This window comes from Choloepus didactylus, chromosome 1 (genome assembly GCF_015220235.1).
Source record: "Choloepus didactylus isolate mChoDid1 chromosome 1, mChoDid1.pri, whole genome shotgun sequence".
NCBI classification, from domain to species: domain Eukaryota; kingdom Metazoa; phylum Chordata; class Mammalia; order Pilosa; family Megalonychidae; genus Choloepus; species Choloepus didactylus.
This window is the reverse complement of record NC_051307.1, coordinates 88,005,281-88,024,728: the sequence shown is the minus strand read 5'-3', so window position 1 is coordinate 88,024,728 and position 19,448 is coordinate 88,005,281. Positions and strand designations below refer to the sequence as shown.

At 35.8% G+C, this 19,448-nt stretch overlaps 1 protein-coding gene across 2 annotated transcripts in view; it reads left to right on the top strand.

The window, feature by feature from the left end:
* The window catches only part of POLQ (DNA polymerase theta), a 162,512-nt gene continuing 143,064 nt past the window's right edge, over positions 1-19,448 (top strand). For both annotated transcript variants that reach the window (XM_037836477.1, XM_037836487.1), the window contains exons 1-7: positions 1-163; positions 910-1,089; positions 2,808-2,938; positions 4,167-4,323; positions 5,960-6,068; positions 9,343-9,562; positions 18,018-18,165. In XM_037836477.1, the coding sequence (XP_037692405.1) occupies positions 1-163; positions 910-1,089; positions 2,808-2,938; positions 4,167-4,323; positions 5,960-6,068; positions 9,343-9,562; positions 18,018-18,165 (1,108 nt within the window). The remainder of the gene's footprint in view (positions 164-909; positions 1,090-2,807; positions 2,939-4,166; positions 4,324-5,959; positions 6,069-9,342; positions 9,563-18,017; positions 18,166-19,448) is intronic.

The window sequence follows — 19,448 nt, the reverse complement described above, 5'->3', positions numbered from 1 at the left end:
ATGAATCTTCCGCGCCGGAGTGGGAAACGGCGGCGTTCAGCATCGGACTCAGACTCCTTCACGGGAAGCTGTGGTGACTACAGTGACAGCCCCCAGCTCCTTTCAGGGCCTGTGCTGAGCCCGCCCCCCGGCCTGGGGCGTAGTCTGAACCGCGCAGCTGAAGGTACTCCTAGGGACCCCGGAGGCAGCGGGGTGTGGTGGACAGCTCCATTTTAGGTGTCCGGAGCTTGTTTGTTTGCACCGCCGACTTCTCTGGACTCGAGTCTGGTGCGGCATATGCTTTCAACCGATTTTTTGTGACCGCCGGTAGTACCGTTCAAGTAGTTTCTGGGCTTTTCGACCTTTACAGAAGCAACTTCCTAGTTGGTCATATCTCATTACTTGTAGGGGCTCGCTCTTAATAGTATCCAGTACTCCACACAGATCCAGGGGAATCCTGGAAGAGATTTGTGCTGTTTTTTTTCTCAAATTGGCTGGGTGTCTGGTGAATGTTGACTCAATTCTTAACTACTGGTTGTGTCGTCATCATACTTAACACTTAAATAGTATTAAATTTAAACAGTATTTAAGTATTAAATACTTAAAACTTTAATAGAAATTTACTTGACTTTGCAGTGCTTGCAATTCATTCCTTGCTGTTGTTCCTCCGCCCACTCCAGATCCATAGTGTATACCACATTTTGTTTGTTTGGGGCTTTTAAGGAACGATTTGTATTAGATCTGATTAAATAATTTACTGTTACTTTTCTATACATGGTCACTTTCTTGTAAACTCCTGAAAGTCAGGATGTGCTTTAAATAGCCTCATTCCAACACTTAGGAATTCCAACACAGGGGAGGGCTAACTACTATACTCATGTTAGAATTAAATTCAACTATTAATAACTTTTTTTCTTTTTCTCCTGAAAGGGGAATGCAAGCAGACTGTCCCTGATGACCGAACAGAAAAGTTGCTATTGGCAAATTGGGGACTTCCAAAAGCAGTACTGGAAAAATATCATAGTTTTGGTGTACAAAAAATGTTTGAATGGCAGGCAGAGTGCCTTTTGCTTGGACGAGTACTGGAAGGAAAGAATTTAGTCTATTCAGGTATGCAGATTTGTGCAATTTTATTTCATTATTTTTTAAGTCTTTATGAATGTAAAGGATACTGTATTGAGATAATATTTTAAGGTGGATGAGACAGTGCTTTATAACTAGAGGAAGTTTTAAAATACATGGAAGAGGAGTCTCAACATATGCAAATTTAACTTGTACAAATTCCAAAATATGGTTAGGGGAAAAAAGAGCAAGAAAAATTACAGTTTGAAAAGTGGGCAATTCTGCCTGACATTCCCCTCAACAAATACTTGTCCCAGAGTGATTGTGCAATGGGAGATGTGAATCTGCTCTTCCACCAGATGATCTCAGTTGCTTTTCAGAGTGTAAACATTATACATTATATATGTGTAAAATGACCTGCTTGTATAGTAATATATAGAAGGTTTATGTGGGTTTTCAAGGCAACTTTGACATACACAATTTTTAAACCCTGTGCATACTGTCTTTGGGTAAGATGCATTTCATTTATATCAGTTTTCTCTACAATTGTAGTCACCCAGATTTTTCACTACTGCCATGCAAAAAATAAGTTCACTTATTAGTAGTTAAGAGTTCCAGCTGTGAAGTCAGACTGGTTGGGTTTGAAATATCTCTCTATCACTTACTGGCTTGGTAACAGTTCATATTACTTGATTGTGTGTATGTGTGTGTATATATATCTGTCCGCTTGTCTGTGTGTGTCTTGGTAGTACTTAGAGAGGAGGATTAAATTATCTCATACATGTTAAAAGCTTAGAACAGTGTTTAGCACACAGAAAGTACTCAATATATCTAACTAGTGGCATATCATAGCAGTGGTAGCATGGCCTGACCATTTCAATTGCTTAAACTTGGATTTTATTCATAGGCCCTGTGTCTGTTACCTCAAATATCTCTTGACTGAGGTCCATTACCTTGGTTTGGCCTTGGTTCTTATAGATTGGCTATGCAATAGCCTTCTAACTAGTTTATATTTTTCCTCTGTTTTGCCATGCTTCTTCAGCCAAGGTGATCCTTATAAAGTACAAATAGAATCTTGTCACTCCCATTCATAAAACTTAGTTGCTATGCATTGCTCTCAGGATAAAGTCTAAACTCCTTACATGGTGGGATCATAACACCCTTTTTCATCTGACCCTTTTGTAAAACTTCTTTCACTCCTCTACTTGTACTTTATGTTCCACGTTTACAAAATTATTTACGATCATCTGAACATGCCAGGTTTTCATCCAGGCCTTTGTACTTGCAGTTTCTTCTGTTTGGTATACCTTTTTTTCCCAACCTTTTTGAGAACAGAAGTCCTCTTCCCCTTCCATAAACTTTCTTACAGCTCTCCCTCCTCTCAAATCATAGCTCCTGTCAAAATATATCAAAATTGTTCATCTCTTTCCTCAATAGTCTAAACTCCTGGAGGATAGGACTTTTAACTATTTGGTACTTAAAAGAGAGGATCTTTGGCTATAAGCTAGGAACCAGTAATATTCATTATTTGTTGCTGATATGAAGATTCATTTAGTAATTCTCTATTTTCATTGCATGACTATTTAGGAAGCTGGTTTAAAGCCAGGGATATTTCAGGGTATAAAGGTTTCAGATGCTAGGTGGGACATTAATGGTAGGTTAGCCTTACGTTCTGGAGCTACTGGAATGTGATTTAAAACATTTATTAATATTGTGCCAAATATTACTTCTTTTTGTGATAACCTTTAAAAATAATATTGTTTTAGCTCCTACAAGTGCTGGGAAGACCCTTGTTGCCGAATTACTTATTTTGAAGCGGGTTTTGGAAATGCGCAAGAAAGCTTTGTTTATTCTGCCCTTTGTGTCTGTGGCTAAAGAGAAGAAATACTATCTCCAGGTAATGTTCTTGTACTAAGTTTGAAATAATGAAAGATTTAATATTGGAAGCCTTGGCTTTACTCATTTGAAATAGAACTGAAAAAGCAAGTAGAAAATAGTTTCTTTTATTGCATCCCCATATAGCTTTAAAAGTTGACCATTTAGGGAGGGAAACTTTTTTTTATTTTTGCATGGTGGAGAAATAGCCATCAAATTAAAGGAGTAATTGGTGGAAGTTGTGTAGAAATTGTGAACTCTTCCTTAAGAAGTAAACAGAAAACTTAACGTATAAACATATAAATTAAGAATTTTAACTGAATAGTAGGACTAGACTGAAACCTGGGAATGAAAGTGTTGAAGGAAGCACATTTCATCCCAATTGAGGGCTTTCTGGGAACATTGAGAGGATGAAGAACAGGATCCATTGGTGCTTAGGTAAAGTTCAGGCACATACCCTGCTGGACCTCAGTTTTTTCATTTGTAAAGTGAGGTTATCAACCCTAGCTCGGTAGGTTAACTCAATGAACACTCAAGAAAAAATTACTGAATAAACAACTGTCAAGTTATATGGCTCTATAAATCTTTTTAACAGTTATTTCAGAGGCCAGATGGCCAACAAAGCTGGTCCTACATGGTAACATCCTCTCATCTTAGATCCAAAGTAACAAAATGATGAAAGGATCCTTTTTATTGAGAAGGTATGTTAGTTAAAAGTTAAACTAAAAGAATTAACATCGAAGTTCCACTGCATTTGAGTTTTTAAAACTTGTCTTTCGTTTCATGGAGAACTGGTCTTTAGTGCGATAATGAAAATTTTTCCTCACAAAGTATAAATTTGTTACTTAAAGTGTTACCTTGGTCTTGAAGAAATAGTTTCTTTCTTGTTTATTAGATTTAAAATATTAGTGCTTAAGGTAGTTTTCCTCTACTTTTAATTTCTATAAATAGTTTCTAGACCAGTTTTGCTCCATAAATGCTGCATTGAAATGTCATGCTTAATTTTTTTGACCTTGTCTTAACAGAAAATTTCTGTTCTGGGTCTTGTTAATTCTGAACTTCATTATGTTTAGTATATGATTCTAAAAAGTACCAATAGGTCCTGGTCAGGGGCAACTGAGAATAATCTGATAAACGTCCTTAGATGCTTATGTTTATGTTTTGGACTAGAACCAAATTGTGCTTTGACTTATAATTCCTGAATTTCACATTTTTTCCCCACATGTGTTGTTTCTTTTTATTCAATTCAGAGCCTGTTTCAGGAAGTAGGAATAAAAGTAGGTGGGTACATGGGCAGTACCTCTCCAGCAGGGCATTTCTCTTCTTTGGATATTGCTGTTTGCACAGTTGAGAGAGCCAATGGTCTGATCAATCGCCTCATTGAGGAAAGAAAGATGGATCTGTTAGGTAAGACAAGTAAGAAAATAAGCAAATACTTTTTATTGTTATTTTTGATGGAGTAGAACTGTGTAATTTCTGTATGTCCCATCTTGTTTTTCTATTGTCTGTCATCTACTTCTGGAGGCAAGAATTGACATCTGTAATGTGAGAAAAAAGTTTTGTGGCCTGTTGTTGTTATTGCCTCTACTACCTTGCTTTTTTTTGTACGTTACAAAAAAGAGGAAATTCTGGAGCACTTGAATTATTTTTTTTCTTTCCTGGCTAAACTTCAGTAAGAATAGAAGGAAGCATGCTGGGGCTTGTTATCTCTGCAATTGGGTGTATACAATACCCAGATTAAGCCTGAACCCAAAGTCTACACATTTAGTAGCTACAGAAACGGACATTATATTTGAGCTTGGGATTTTAGGAACATTTCCTATATTATTATTATTATTTTTTAAATCACTATGGAACACCATATGTAGAGGTAGCAAAAGGAATAGAATGGTTGTAGCAGTAGCAGCGCAGCGGTGAGTTAACTACTCATTGAGATCCTGGTGAACGTAAAATAGCATGGTAAAGTTGGGTTAGGTGGTGGTAGAGGATGAGAATCAAAGTTTAATAAGACATGGGCTGTGCTTTCTAGAAGCTTGGAGAGAGAAAGCACATTCACATTTGTATCAGCATTCTGTTATTGTGTCCTCCCCTGGACTTTAAATATCTTGAGAATTGAGACTGAATCTTATTAAGTATGATATCCAATGTACCTAGCATACTATAGGTAAAATAAATTGTTTTTTGGATGAATGAATGAATAAATGTTGAAATAACTCCTCGTGTAGTATGACTTGGAGATAGTTTACTTATGAGGAAAAGGAGCCTCGTGTCATTAGGAAATAGTCTAAAAGGTCTTTATTCTGGTGGGGAATATTTACAGGATGGTTTGGGGATGGTGGGGCATAAGTGAACCTGGAAACTATAATGTTTAGAAAATTTTTAACTGAGGAACGCATTAAAGGATACTAAATTTTCAGTAATTATTAAGCAGTGTCCCAAGTGCATTCCAAGTTCAGTTTTCCAAGTAGTGGAGAAGGGCATCATGATCATATTTATGCTTTGAGGTAGGATGACTCACTACCATTGTCAAACAAGATCATCTTTTAAAATTATCTTTTTTTTTTTTGATCTGATTCTGTATTTCCAACGAATTTACTAACATGAGTATGATTACCCCAGTTGTTTTCCCACGGAAAAGTCAATACACTGAATAACTGACATAGATGTCTTTAATATCTCATTGTACATTTGTACAAAATTGTCAATTTAGAAGTGTCTGAGTAACAAGAGGCAGTTTTTTTTTTTTTTTTTTTTTTTTTTTTTTTTCCTGGGTTTGGTTAGCCCTGAGTAAGCTAACCATTGGTTTTTAGATCCGGAATACATTGTAATCGTATCACTTATGACATACACCTGAGACATCTTGGAAAAGAATTATCCATTGCATGGAATCTGATTTTTAGTTTTATGTGTAGAACTTTGCACCACCTGCAACATACTTTAATGACAGCAACTTACTGTATAAATATACAAAATATTTAATCTTTTAAACCCTTCTCAGAATTGTGAAATTCTGATAAAACCTAGCATCTGAAAATGTTTTCAGGAATGGTGGTTGTAGACGAACTGCATATGCTGGGAGACTCTCACCGAGGGTATCTGCTGGAGCTATTGCTGACCAAGGTTTGCTATATAACTCAGAAATCAGCATCTTGGTGAGTACTTAAAGTAACTGAGCTTTTGAAATTCCAAACAAAACACTATGTACAAAGTGTCTACATAAGTACATAGTATAAGTATTAGTTAAAACAATTAAAGAAGGAGCATAGTACTTTTACTTAGAACAAACTCATGTACAGTAGTTCCTTTTTGTTTCAAAAGAAGCATTTCAGACTGAGGCTGATTTTAGATTCCTTTGTGAACATCGTTAGATTTCTGACTGTTCACCATTTGTTTCAGCATACATACTTATATGATAGGTTTTTTTATTTATTTATTTTTTTTTTTGTGGGCACTGCATTAGCAAAAGCCTGCTATCTGACCTGGGGCGGGCATGGTGGAGGCTCTGTCTGTGGCAGTCCTGGCACGTGCCTGTGGAGAGGCTCTTGTAGTTGGGGGAGGGGCAGCAGCAAAGGAGTCTGGAGTTAAGAGATTAATATATTCAATCTGCTCTGGGTAATTGAGGGAACAATTGGAGTGTTTTTCTAAAGCACACAAAACTGCCTCATTTGCAAGGACGAGCTGATCTGCCCCATGTGCTCTGTCCCTGATGGAGCACAGACTCACACCTCTGCCGGGAAGGCAGGAAGGAAGGTGCTCCACTGGGGTCCTTGGTGCGGAGGAACTGGGGCGTCAGCCTGGTAGGGGGTTGGCAGCCTGATGTATGATAGATTTTTAAAGAAATAGTTTTGTATTTGTCAGTTATGCATGTACATAATTTAAATAGTCAAGGCTAATTTTGAAAAACGGCATTTGTTTGGCCTCCAACTTTTCAGAGACAACTACTTTCAACTCTTATAGCTTTTTTTTTCCCCTTATAGTGGGGATGGGGGTTGGGCAGGGATATTTACAGCCTTATCTCTAAACGCAGCTACTTACTTTTTAAAGTATTAAATGTACTAAATGTACTTACTTACAGTTTTTAGTTTTAGATGTTATCTATTGCCTTCTTACTATGGAAGTTGAAGATTTGGCTCTTTTTTTAATTCTTTACTGACCTCTACCTACTCCCTTGCCATCTGCTGCAGCTTCTCTCTCATCCTTTTATCATTTTATCATCTTCCTATTGTCCTGGTACAGTTGTCATAATTTTTCTTTGATCAGCAGTCAGTGTTACACTATTACAAGTACATACATGCCATTGTCAACTGGGCCATGTAGAATGCTGTGATTACTTTCACTTTTCTAAATAACTTTGTTTTCTCTGAAATTAATAAATGATGGCTTGGTTTTCTATGTATTTATCACTCATTTATTACCAGCCTTTTCCCTGGTTGTGTAAATCTACCCAATATGTTCTAACATATTCTACCAGTTTCATCTTAGAAAAGTTTCTCTCTTGAAGCCTTCTGAGTTCTTTCAATTTGGATAGGTTGTTCTATATATTTGCTGCATAGCAGACATCTTGGGCTCCTCCTTTTTTTTTTTTTTAATCATCATTCATTCCAATAGCCTTTTGCTTGAATCAGTCCCTTTTTTTCTGGATTATATGTCTTCCTCTAGATTTACCTCCTTATTTTGATGGGGATATCTTCCAGGAAGTTCCTGAGAAAAAGGGTTATGAGTATGAATTTTTAAAGACGTTGCTTGTCTGAAAATGTCTTGCATTTACTTCAGAGATTGTCCAGGGATAAATGGCAAGATTTGAAACACTTTTCTTTCAGAGTTGTCAAGGCATTACTTGATTGTCTTCTGGTTTCCAGTATTATTACTGTTGAGAAATTGAATGCCATGCTGATCCTTCATCCTTTGTATTAAACCTTTTTATTCTCTGTGGAAGTTTTAGGAGTTGTTCTTCATCCTCAGTGTTACGAGATTTCACACTGATGTGTCTTGGTGTTGGTATGTTTTTATTCACTGTGCTGGGTATTCGGTAGTTTCTTTCAGTCTCTGAACTCTTGTCTTTCAGTTTGGGGAGTTCTCTTTTTTTGTTTGTTTGTTTGTTTTTAAATTTTTATTGTGGTAACCTAAGTATAACATAAAATTTCCCATTTAACCACTTTCAAGTGGACAATTCAGTAGTATAGATCATATTCATAATGTTGTGCTACCATGACCACCACCCATTACCAAAACTTTTCCATCCTCCTAAACAGAAATTCTGTACCAATTAAACATTAACTTAGTTTGGGGAGATTTTTAACACATCTCTGTCAGTATGTCATAAGAGCAAGCAGATAACCTTCTCTATCCCACATCAGTAGGGATATAGAAGATGTAGTGAACATAATTAGCAAATTTAACATAATCGTTGTATGTAGAACAATGCGCCAAACGATAGCAAGATACATGTTCTTTTCAGGTACACACGGAACATTTACAAAATAGTTTACTGTATGCTGGGCCATAAAGCAAGTCTTAACGTATTTCAAAGGATTTAAAATATTGAAAGAATATTCCCTGACAACAGTGGACTCAAGCTAGAAATAAATACAAGAAAAGCTTAACTAGAAGGTAGCCACATGTTTGGAAATTAAGAAATAGATTTTTGATGCATTTTTGGGTCAAAAAGTCGTCACAATAGAAATTAAAAAATAGTTCTAACTGAAATTCTAATAAAAATATCTCCTAAAGAAACTTGTAAAATGAAGCAAATGTTGTGTTTAGTGTATTAAGGTATACACTAAAGTATATAGTATATAGATTAATTAAAAAAAAGAGGCTGATAAAGCAGTGATTAAAGTTCCTGTCTTAAGACCTTAGAGAAATAATAATAAAGTAAAGCCACAGAAAATAGAAGGAAAGAAATAATGATGAGCAAAAATTAATGAAAGAGTAAAGTCATTATCCAGAAGATTAAAAAAATCCTACCAATCAATAAGAAAATACACAAATAACCTAATGTATCAATGGGCAAGGAACATGAACAGGCATTTGCAAGGGTTTCCACATGGTCCATGGTGCTCAGTTTCATTAGTAGTCAGGGAAATGTAAATTACTTCTTCATAGAGATATTACACATACCATCCATAATGGTTAACTTTAAAAAGATAGACAGTAGCAAGTGTTGACAAGGATGTAGAGCAATAGAACACACACAGGTTGTCTTATTTAGTACTGTCTCTTTGGAAAACAGCTTGACATTATCTTCTTTTATATTAAAAATGCTAATAGTTTATGATCTAGTAATTTTACTTTATATACCCAAAAGGAAAGTGTGCATGTGTCTACCAAAAACATAATCAAAACATAATCAAGCATATTGTTAGTAACACTATTTGTGATTAATGCTATGTATGTTTTATCATTATTTGCATTTGCTTTTCACAGCCAGGCAGATTTAGCCAGTCCTCTGTCTAATGTTGTGCAGATTGTTGGCATGAGTGCTACTCTTCCTAATTTGGAACTTGTGGCTTCCTGGTTGAACGCTGAGCTATATCACACTGACTTTCGCCCTGTACCGCTTTTGGAGTCAGTAAAAATTGGAAGTTCCATATATGATTCTTCAATGACACTTGTGAGGAAATTTCAACCTATGCTACAAGTGAAGGTAATTCAATATTTTCACATCACTGCTGCCAGTATCTTTGTGTTTGATTGCATTTACTAGCCAGTTGTTAATAATTTTTGAATTATATAAATGAGGAACTGAAAAGTAGTTATATACATTATATATCTATTAGAAGGAATATTAATATTAAGCTAATTGGTTTCATCTTGAAGAATTGATGGTTATGGTGAGAGAAAAAATGCAGTTGTGTCATCAATTTAAATGATTATTGCTTCTTGATTAAGTTTGTAAAATAATAATTCCTAATGAGAATTTTTTAGATTTTTTTTTTTTAAACTGGGAAACTATTTTATGGTTTAGTTTGCATTAAAGTTAATGTAGAAAATTTACTTTTTGTTGAATGGTAGGTATAATATATACTAGAGTGGAGTCACTCCACTGACATTTTTGAAGATAGACCTATCTCTAACACTTAATAGAGACACTTAATGGCTGTGATATTAGTTGAATCACATAACCTCTTTGAACTCAGTATCTTCATCTATTAAGTGGGATATAATACTTACAGGATCATTGTAAGAATGAAATGTGATTTTTAAAAAATTGTCTACCATCCAGAAGGTGCTTGGTAAATGATTGTTCACTTCTATACCCCTTATGTTTTAAAAGTTTTTATTGACAGTATTTTATTTTCTGAGCCTTATTCTTCAACTTGACGTTAGAGAACTGACTCATGTACATCTCTGGAATGAAGCATCTTCTATTTTTAGTCAGAGTGTGCTTCTGAGTACTAAAACAGCCAGGGTCAGTTTGAGATTGGTAATAGGACTAAATTTGCATGTCTCAGTACCCTCCAAGGGCATTTGTAGTCTGCATGCTTGGTATGGAATCTTATTGTGTTCCTCTGAGATTTATTTTGGAATTTTGTGTTCTCTGGTAGCTGGGAAGATAATTGACTTTAGATTGAGTATTTTTATGATTTTACTCCATATCCATTATTCCACTATTGGGTTATTTATACCTCTTTAAAAATTTTTAGGGATTGCTCTAAGGTGTAAAGTATACATCTTTAAACCAGTCTATCTTCAAATAATATACTGCTTTATGGGTAGTGTGAGTCTAAAAACATCCTACCTCTGATTTTTCAAAAACTCTCATTGTTTGTACCATTGTCATAACATTTTACTTTTATGTATGCTATGAATACATAATACATTAATATTATTTTTCTTTAGTTATCTTTTAGAGTAGAGGACAACAAACTTTCTGTAAAGGGCCAGATAGTGAATATTTTAATCTTTGCTTACCATATGGTCTCTGTTGCAACTAACCAACTTTGTGGTTGTAGCATGAAAGCCATAGAGAAAACATAAATGAATGGGTGTGACTGTATTCTTTTTTTTCTTTTTTTTAGTAATCATATATTTTTTTAATTGTGTAATATAATATATATACATAGAAGTGATAACTTTCCAAGTGCAATTTAACAAGTAGTTAGCAAATTTCAAAGAATGTTATGGGTTATAGTTCCACAGTTTCAATTATTTCCTTATTGTGAAATATAACGTATATGCAAAAAGGTTATAACTTTCAAAGTACAGTTTAACAAGTAGTTATATAGGAAATTTCCAAAATGTTATGAGTTACGATACCATAGTTTCAGTTATTTCCTTATTGTGAGATATAACATATATACAAAAAGGTGATAACTTTCAAATTACAGTTTAACAAGTAGCTATAGAGCAAATTTTAAAGAATCCTATGGGTTACAGTTCCACCATTTCATTTCTTTCCTTCTAGCTATTCCAATACCCCAGCAACTAAGAAAAAGAAAATTATATAGAGATTCAGTATTCATAATCCTTTGTTAAATTCCATCTTATCTGTTGCTAACCCTTTCATTAGTTTATTTACTTTCCTGATCTTCAGGGATGTCCACAGAGTGACCACCCTAACTTGTTCATGTTGAAAAGGGGTGTCTGATAGTATTCTAGTAAAACTTTATTTATGGGTACCAAAATTTGAATTTACTTTAATTTTCATCTGTCACAAAATATTCTTCTTTTGATTGTTTCCCAACCACTAAAAAAATGTAAAACCCATTTTTAGTTCATAGGCTATGCAAAAACAGGTGGCAGACTAGATTTGGCTTCTTCTCCTTTCTGGAATTCCAATTACACATATGTTACAATGTTTGATAATGTTCCACAACTCTGTGTTTGTCTTCTTTTTTTTCCTGTCTACTCTTTTTCCTTGCATTTTAATTTGGGTAAATTTTATTGACCTACCAACAAGTTCACAGATTCTTTCCTCATTGTGTTGAGTCTACTGATACGTCTATTGAAGGCATTCTTTATCTCTTGTGTGTTTTTCATTTTTGAATTTCCATTTGACCCTTTCTTAAGTTTCCATCTATCTGCTGAAATTCCCAATCAGTTCATGCCTGTTTTCCACACTATCTCTTGACAGTGTTTTTCCTTTTCTTGATTTATCTGACCTTGAGTTGGACAGTTGAAACTTAGGCCATATTTATGCCTGGCAGTGAACTTGCCTTTTCTTAGGCCTTTTGTCTGGAGGGCTGAGTTAGTCTCATTAGGAGTTGACCTGTGTTTGGGTTTTGTTATTGTGGTTACTCTAAGTGTACCACAGTCTTTAAATTCTTCTAGTACAGACATTAGAGAATTTTTTTCTTAAAAGGCCAGAGAGTAAATATTTTAGGGTTGTGGGCCATATTGGCTCAGTTGCAAATATTCAACTCTCCTGTTAAAGCTTGAAAGTAGCCACAGACAGTACATAAATGAATGGGTGTGGCTGTGTTCCAATAAAACTTTGTTTATGAAAATAGGCCCATGGGTGTATTTTGCTTACCTCTGTTCTAGCATTACCTTGAGTTTAGGGTGATGGCTAGTTTATCAAGGGTTGTTCTCTATGTTTACATCATCCGCAGCTTTAACGCTTCCCTTTGTGCCTGTGTAAACTGAGAAGTTAGGATTTATGGGATGATGATGATTACTGAATCATTATATAGATAATCCTTTTTTACTTTCACTATATTAGAGTAGACAGAGGGGAATATCTGAAATCTCTGAACTGTAATCCAGCTGCCTGGATTTCTGATAATGATTGTATAGCCTTTGTCTTGTGATTGTAAAAACCTTGTGACTACCCCTATGAGTACCCATTTTACCCTGTTTGTTGATTTGGAGTCTTATGATCACTAAAGACAGCTCCTAATGTTTATTAATGAAGGTCTTGGGTCAGCCCAAAACTAACCCACCCCAATTCCAAAGTTATCTTGGTAACTGAAGCTGGATTCTAACCAAAATGGGCCCTTCTGACATGTACAGTAGTTTAGACTTTAACCTATATGTGACCTGTACCTCATTATAATACTAAAAACCACATCCATCATCATATTAAGGGCCACTATTTTCTTGCATATGTTCTGTTACTAACATGTAATCCATCTGCACATGCTCAATGATTAGATCACCTCTGATTATATCATTTGGAATGATTGTGCTCATTATCCTAAAACCTGCCCATCTTTTGATACTATAAAACTATCAGAATTACTGCATCTCGGGGAGACAGATTTTTAGGACCATAGGCCATTTGTTCTCCTGCTTTGCCCTAAGCAATAAATTGTCTCTTTGAAACCCTGGTTTCTCAGGAATTGGTCATTTGAGCACATCAGGCAGAATACCACCGCTTTTTATCAGTATCACCTGTGCCTGAAAGAAAGTCTTTCTTTAAGATCTTCCCCCTGTCTTGGCAATATTTTGCTGTTACCTGTTATTTACCTTTGCTAGCCTGGTGAAGGAGTTGGACATTCTGTTTTTCAGTTTCTTGTCTGTCTTAGGCAGGACTGTGTTCCTGGATCTTGGGGGTGGGATCTTCTCAGTTATCTTGCCTTTCTCCTAGTGGCAAGGTCTCTAATGATCTGGGCCTAGGACTTTTCTGCTCCTCCCCCAGGGATAAAGGTGCCCCCCCCCACCCCATTCTGTCCCCTCAGCTGCAATGGGTCTTACCTGTGGCCTGAATATGATAGGATTTGCTGCCCTTTCCCCAGTAGCTTACAGTTTTTGTTATATTAGGGGACATAGGGTAGAAGAATCTGTGGTTTGTGCCTTTCTTGTATTAACTGCTGTTCTCCTCCTCCCAGGCCTACACTATCAGGGAGGCTTTCTCAGGTCTGCCCTCAGTCTTTCTCATAAACATGCAAAGAAGTCTTTGGAGAAGAGCCTGTGAGTGGATGTGTCCTATCTATCTTTGGAGGCCTTTGCCTTTCCTTAGATTTTGAGTTAGTTAGTTGCCCCAGAACCTCAGCTTTTTAATAAGTTCAAGAAAAGTTGTGGATTTGTAGATTCTTTGGCTCTTTTTTGGTTGTTGTAAGGGCGACATTGGCACTCTTTCCAGCTTTCTGTATGCAAAGTGGAATCTAGAAGTCCAAGACTGTTGACTTTAGATGAAAGATTCTCTGGAATGAAGTGTGTAGCAGATCTTTGGAAAGAGAGGTAAGAAGTATGTGTTGAATATACAATATATCAAGAAACCAACTGTAGAAAGTTAAGTGGAGATGATGGCGTTTTATGATACAGTAAAGCCATCTGTTTTTAAGATGTTTGATCATTGATATACTGCCTGAGAATCAGTAGTGAAGTAATAGAGGAGATAATCTAGATTTGGCATAAGGAATAAAAAAATAAGATTGCTGAGTTACTTTTACCATCTGTTATGGTCACCCATGAAGTTCTATTGTACTCATTGTCATCTTTTGTTTTTTTTTGTCTTATGCCTTAGTAATCTTTGCTTTAGATTCTAGTTCCATGCTGCCTCACATCTCTCCCTTCAGTTCCAGATAGATAACCAAATGTATCTTTACACCCAATTAAATTAAACTCTTTACATCCAAATTAAATTTATCTTCACTCTCAAACCTATTGTTCTGTCAAGTTTTCCCTTTTTTAATGGCATATATAATTCATGCAGTTGCTACAAGCCAGAAATATAGGAGTCATCTTTGCTTACCTCCATCTTCCCCTCTTCCTTAAATTAGATGTATCTAACTTATCATCAGGTCATATCAGTTTACCTCCTAAATATTTCTTGAATCTGTCCATTTTCCTCCATCTTCACTGCTACCACCCTTATCTGGGGTATTGTGATCTCTTACCTGGATCACAGCACTGCCTCCTAAATGGCATCTGCATCTACTCTTTTCTTCCTCCCACTTCATCCATCCTCTGCATTAACAAACTAGAGTGGTCTTTTAATTTTTTTTTAAATGCAAATATGATCATTTCCTGCTTAGAACCTGTTTTAGTTTCCTGTGCTGCTCAAGCAAATACCTTGATATGGGTCAGGCTAAACAGTGGAAATTTATCTGCTTATGGTTTTGAGGCTAAAACAAGGTCCACATCATGGCATCATCAAGGTGATGCTTTCTTCCCAAAGACTGTGGCATTCTGGGGCTGGCTGTTGGCGATTCTAGGTCCTTGGCTTGTCATATGGCAATGCACATGGTGGCCACTCCTGGCCTCTCACTTCTCCTCTGGGTTCCATTGAATTTCAGTTTCTTGCTTCTGTGGCTCGCTCCCTATCTATTACTTATAAAAAATTCCAGTAATAAGATTAAGACCCATCCTGGTTGAGGTGAGCTACACCTTCTTAACTAAAGTAACCTCATCAAAAGGTCCTACTTACAATGGGTTTGCACCCACAGAATGGATTAAATTTAAGAACGTATTTTTCTGGAGTACATACAGCTTCAAACCATCACAGAACCCTTCAATTACTTCTTATTACTCTTAGGATAAAGGCCAACATTTTTAACACAGCCTAGAAGGTTGTCTGGTCTCACCACAACCTATCTTGCAACTTGCCAGCTTTATCTTGTATCATGATCAACAATATAGGTAGAGTCTGAAATTGGGAGAGCATGAACATGCTAGTCACAGACATATTTCTTTATGTCTCTTGATTCAGGAGCGGAATCACACCCTTAACTTGTCCATACTACACACCTCTTTAATTTTTGTCTGCTATGACCTCCATTCTAAATTTCTATTCTCTTGTAACAGCAGTTATTTGCAAAGGGTAGCTAGGGTTGGCCCCTTGATGTTCCTGAGGAAAGCTAGTAGTCTCAGAAGTCATTTAAGCTCTTTTATGCTCAATTCATATAAGTAAGAGAGGGAAAAAAATTACATAGTTTAATTGGATATACCAGAAAATATTCATATTATGATAGGAAAAGAGGGCAGTCCCCTGAATGTCACCTTTCACCTGATTATGCCTTGGTTATGTCGAGATATATATATATATATAAATACATTAATACATTAATTTACTCTTTTGTTAATCTTTTTCTTCTATTACCATGTCTATGCTTCTGCCCTATTTGAAGCCACTTTCTGCTCTTACCTGGATTATTGAAATAGCCTCTTAATTGATCTGTTTCTGACCTTGTTCTCTTCAATCTATGCTTAAATCTGAAGCCAGTGATTTATTTAAAATAAACATCAGATCATGTCGTACTTCTGCTCAGAAACTTGGAATGACTCCCTATTTGATTTAGAAAATAAGCCAGCATCTTCTTTAGAGTGGACTAGAAGGCCTTACACGAACTTCTCATGTCCCTTCCCTTATTGTTCTGACCTCTTCTCCTACATTGCTTCTTACTCTCTCTACGGTGGTCTCTTTGCTATTCCTTAAACAGGGCAAGAATCTCCCAGTTCAAGTTTTCTTTGTCAGGAATGCTTTTGTCCCCAGGCATCAGCATGATTAACTCTCACCTTCAGACGTCACTCAAATGTTACTTTCTCGGATCTTCTCTGGCTTCCTTACCTAAACTAAAATGTCCTCCTATGCCTGGTCCCCATTTCCTTGTCCTGCTTCATTTTTCTCCTTAGCACTTTTTAAATTTGAACATATTATGTGTTTTACTTATCTTGTTTTGGTTATTATCTATCTTCTCCTATTGGTATACAAACACTGTAAGGGCAAAGAGCCTTTTTCTTCGTGCACTGCATATCCCCAGTGTCTAGAAGAGTGTATAGTGCACAATAAATATTTGTTTGATGAGATGAGTGAATGGATGAATGAATTAATCAGTCCAATTATACACACTGAAATTCAGTGGGCCACCACGGTGATACCGATCAAAAATGGTGGGTTCTCTTCCTAATGTGCTCAAGTGACCAATTCCTGAGACACTGGAGTTTCAAAGAGTTTGTTGTGAAGTGCAAAGCAGGAGATTAGATGGCCTATTGTCCTAAAAATCTGTTCCCTCAAATTGCAGTAACTCTAATAGTTTTATAGTCTCGAAAGATGGGCAAGTTTTAGGATAATGAGCATAATGGCTCGCGATGATGAGGTTAGAGATGATCTAATTATTGGACATTTGCAGATTGATTACATGCTTAGTCACAGAATGTATGTAAGAAAATGGAGACCTTAATATGATAGGTGTGATTTTTAGTAGTATAATGAGGTGTAGGTCACTTACAGGTTAAAATGCTTGTCAGGTGGGCCAATTTTTATTAGATCTAGCTCTGACTAGCAAGATAATTTTTGAATTGGGGTGGGTTACTTCTGGACTGACTCAGCGCCCTTCTTTAATAAACATTGGGACTGTCTTTAGTGATCTAAGACTCTAAAGTTGAAAAACAGTATAAAGGGGTACAAGTGAGGGTCTGTCACAAGGTTTTTACAATCACAGGTTAAAGGCTATCTAGTTATACAATCATTATCAAAGTTCAAGGTAGCTGGATTACAGTTCAGTATTTTCAGATATTTCACTTTGGCTATTCTAACACACTAGAAAGTAAAAAAATATCTATGTATTGATTCAGTAATCATAATGTTTTGTTAAATTCTAACTTCTTGGTTACAATAGGACCTGTACACAAGCAGTTCATTCTGCCTGAAATGTGCCCCCTGTCACTTATTTACCTTTCACTGAGATAATGTCTCTCTTCCTTCACGTTTCAGTTGTCATCATTTTTTCAGGGAAACCTTTTTTAGATTTTTCTTTCAATTTCCCTTCATATGAGGCCTAAAAATATCATAAAACTGTCTTTTGTAGTACAGCTTTTGATTGTATTTTATATTTGTTGAGTACTTCAGTGTCTCCCTTGAGATTATAAACCCCTTGAAGATAGGAAGGGCCTTGACTTTCTTTTGCTTGCTGTTGTATCCCATATTGCCTGAGGGTCGGAGCTCAATAAATGCTAATTGAATGAACAGAAAACATTTCCTTTCCATCTTACATCATAAGGAGATTAATTTCTTTTTCCTTATTCTTTTTTTGTTTTTCTTTATTTGTTTTGCTAGTGACTTGGTAATTGATTTTTATTTTGCCTTTGGGTAGAAAAATTCTTCCCCAAGACACAAAATGAATGAGGTTTTTTTTTTTTTTTAATGGATGACTTTTAACTACTGTGAAAATATTTCGCAAGTTCTACTAGAGTGGATATTTCTCTTTCTTTTTTAGGGAGATGATGACCATGTTGTTAGCTTATGTTATGAGACTGTTTGTGATGGCCATTCAGTATTGCTTTTCTGTCCATCAAAGAAATGGTGTGAGAAGCTGGCAGATACCATTGCCCATGAGTTTTACAATCTACATCATCGAACTGAGGGTGAGTTAAAGATGGAGACAAAAGCCTACATACTTTAGTACTTTTGCTTGAAGGTAATGTTAGCGATTATCTTATCTGTTTCTTCAGTGCTTCCTTGTCCACTGGGCACTACTTTACAAAGCTATGTGTTTGTAACTAATCCTCTCCTTGTTATTGTTACTATCAGAAAACACAGTCCTAAATAGTCAGGCCCACCTGATCCCATATTAAATAGAGGAATAAGTTTTTGCTTTGGTGAGAAGGTGAGTTTATTGAAGATGCATCAACAAGGAACTGGAGGTAAAAAAAAAACTTTCCAATACCAGTTCAGAGTGAGAAGAGTGGTTTGGGCTTTTATAACCCCAAACAGACAAAGAAATGGCTGGGATCCAGAAGAAAGCAGAAGGGAAGAAAATAGAAGAGAAAGCTGTTTGGTCATATTTCCTGTTATCTTGAAGTCCTGTCCTCATTCAGGCTTATTTTTCAAGAAGGCACTGGCTATCAGACTATATGGTGATATTCCTTGCATTCTCCTGCACATAATGCTGGGAAAGCTCCTGGGAACAGGGAGGAAGTATTTTTGTTGTTGAGAATAGATCAACAGTGAGTTATTTTAACAAGGGCTTTTTATGCTTAAAATAACTCAAGGCTGCTTGAGTGAAGTGATTATAATAAACTTTTTTTGTTTTTTTTACTACTGAAGAGTATACTAAGCATTTTCCACCCAAAGAATTATATTGAGTATTTTTTCTACTTATCCAGCTATCATTATCTTTGTAGACAATGTATATATACTCTCAGTGTAATCAGTTTCAGATTTTTAGAATATTGGGTTTATAAAGATATATAGTAATGTTCTTCATCTGGGATCTATAGGTTTTCAGAGGATAGTCTTGAGGACCCTGAATTGTAGTATGCAAAACTTCTTGTATATACATTTTTTAAAAATTCATTTTTATTGAGATATATTCACATACCACGCAGTCATACAAAACAAAGCGTACATTCAGTTGTTTACAGTACCATTATATAGTTGTGCATTCATCACCAAAATTAATTTTTGAAATTTTCATTACCACACATACAGAATGATTAAGAATAGAAATTAAATTGAAAAAGAACAATTAAAGTAAAAAAGAACACTGGGTGTTTTTGTTTTTTTTTCCTTCCCCCATTTTTCTACTCATCCATCCATAAACTGGACAAAGGGGAGTGTGATCCATATGGCTTTCCCAGTCACATTGTCACTCCTCATAAGCTACATTTTTATACAGTCGTCTACAAGATTAATGAGTTCTGGGTTG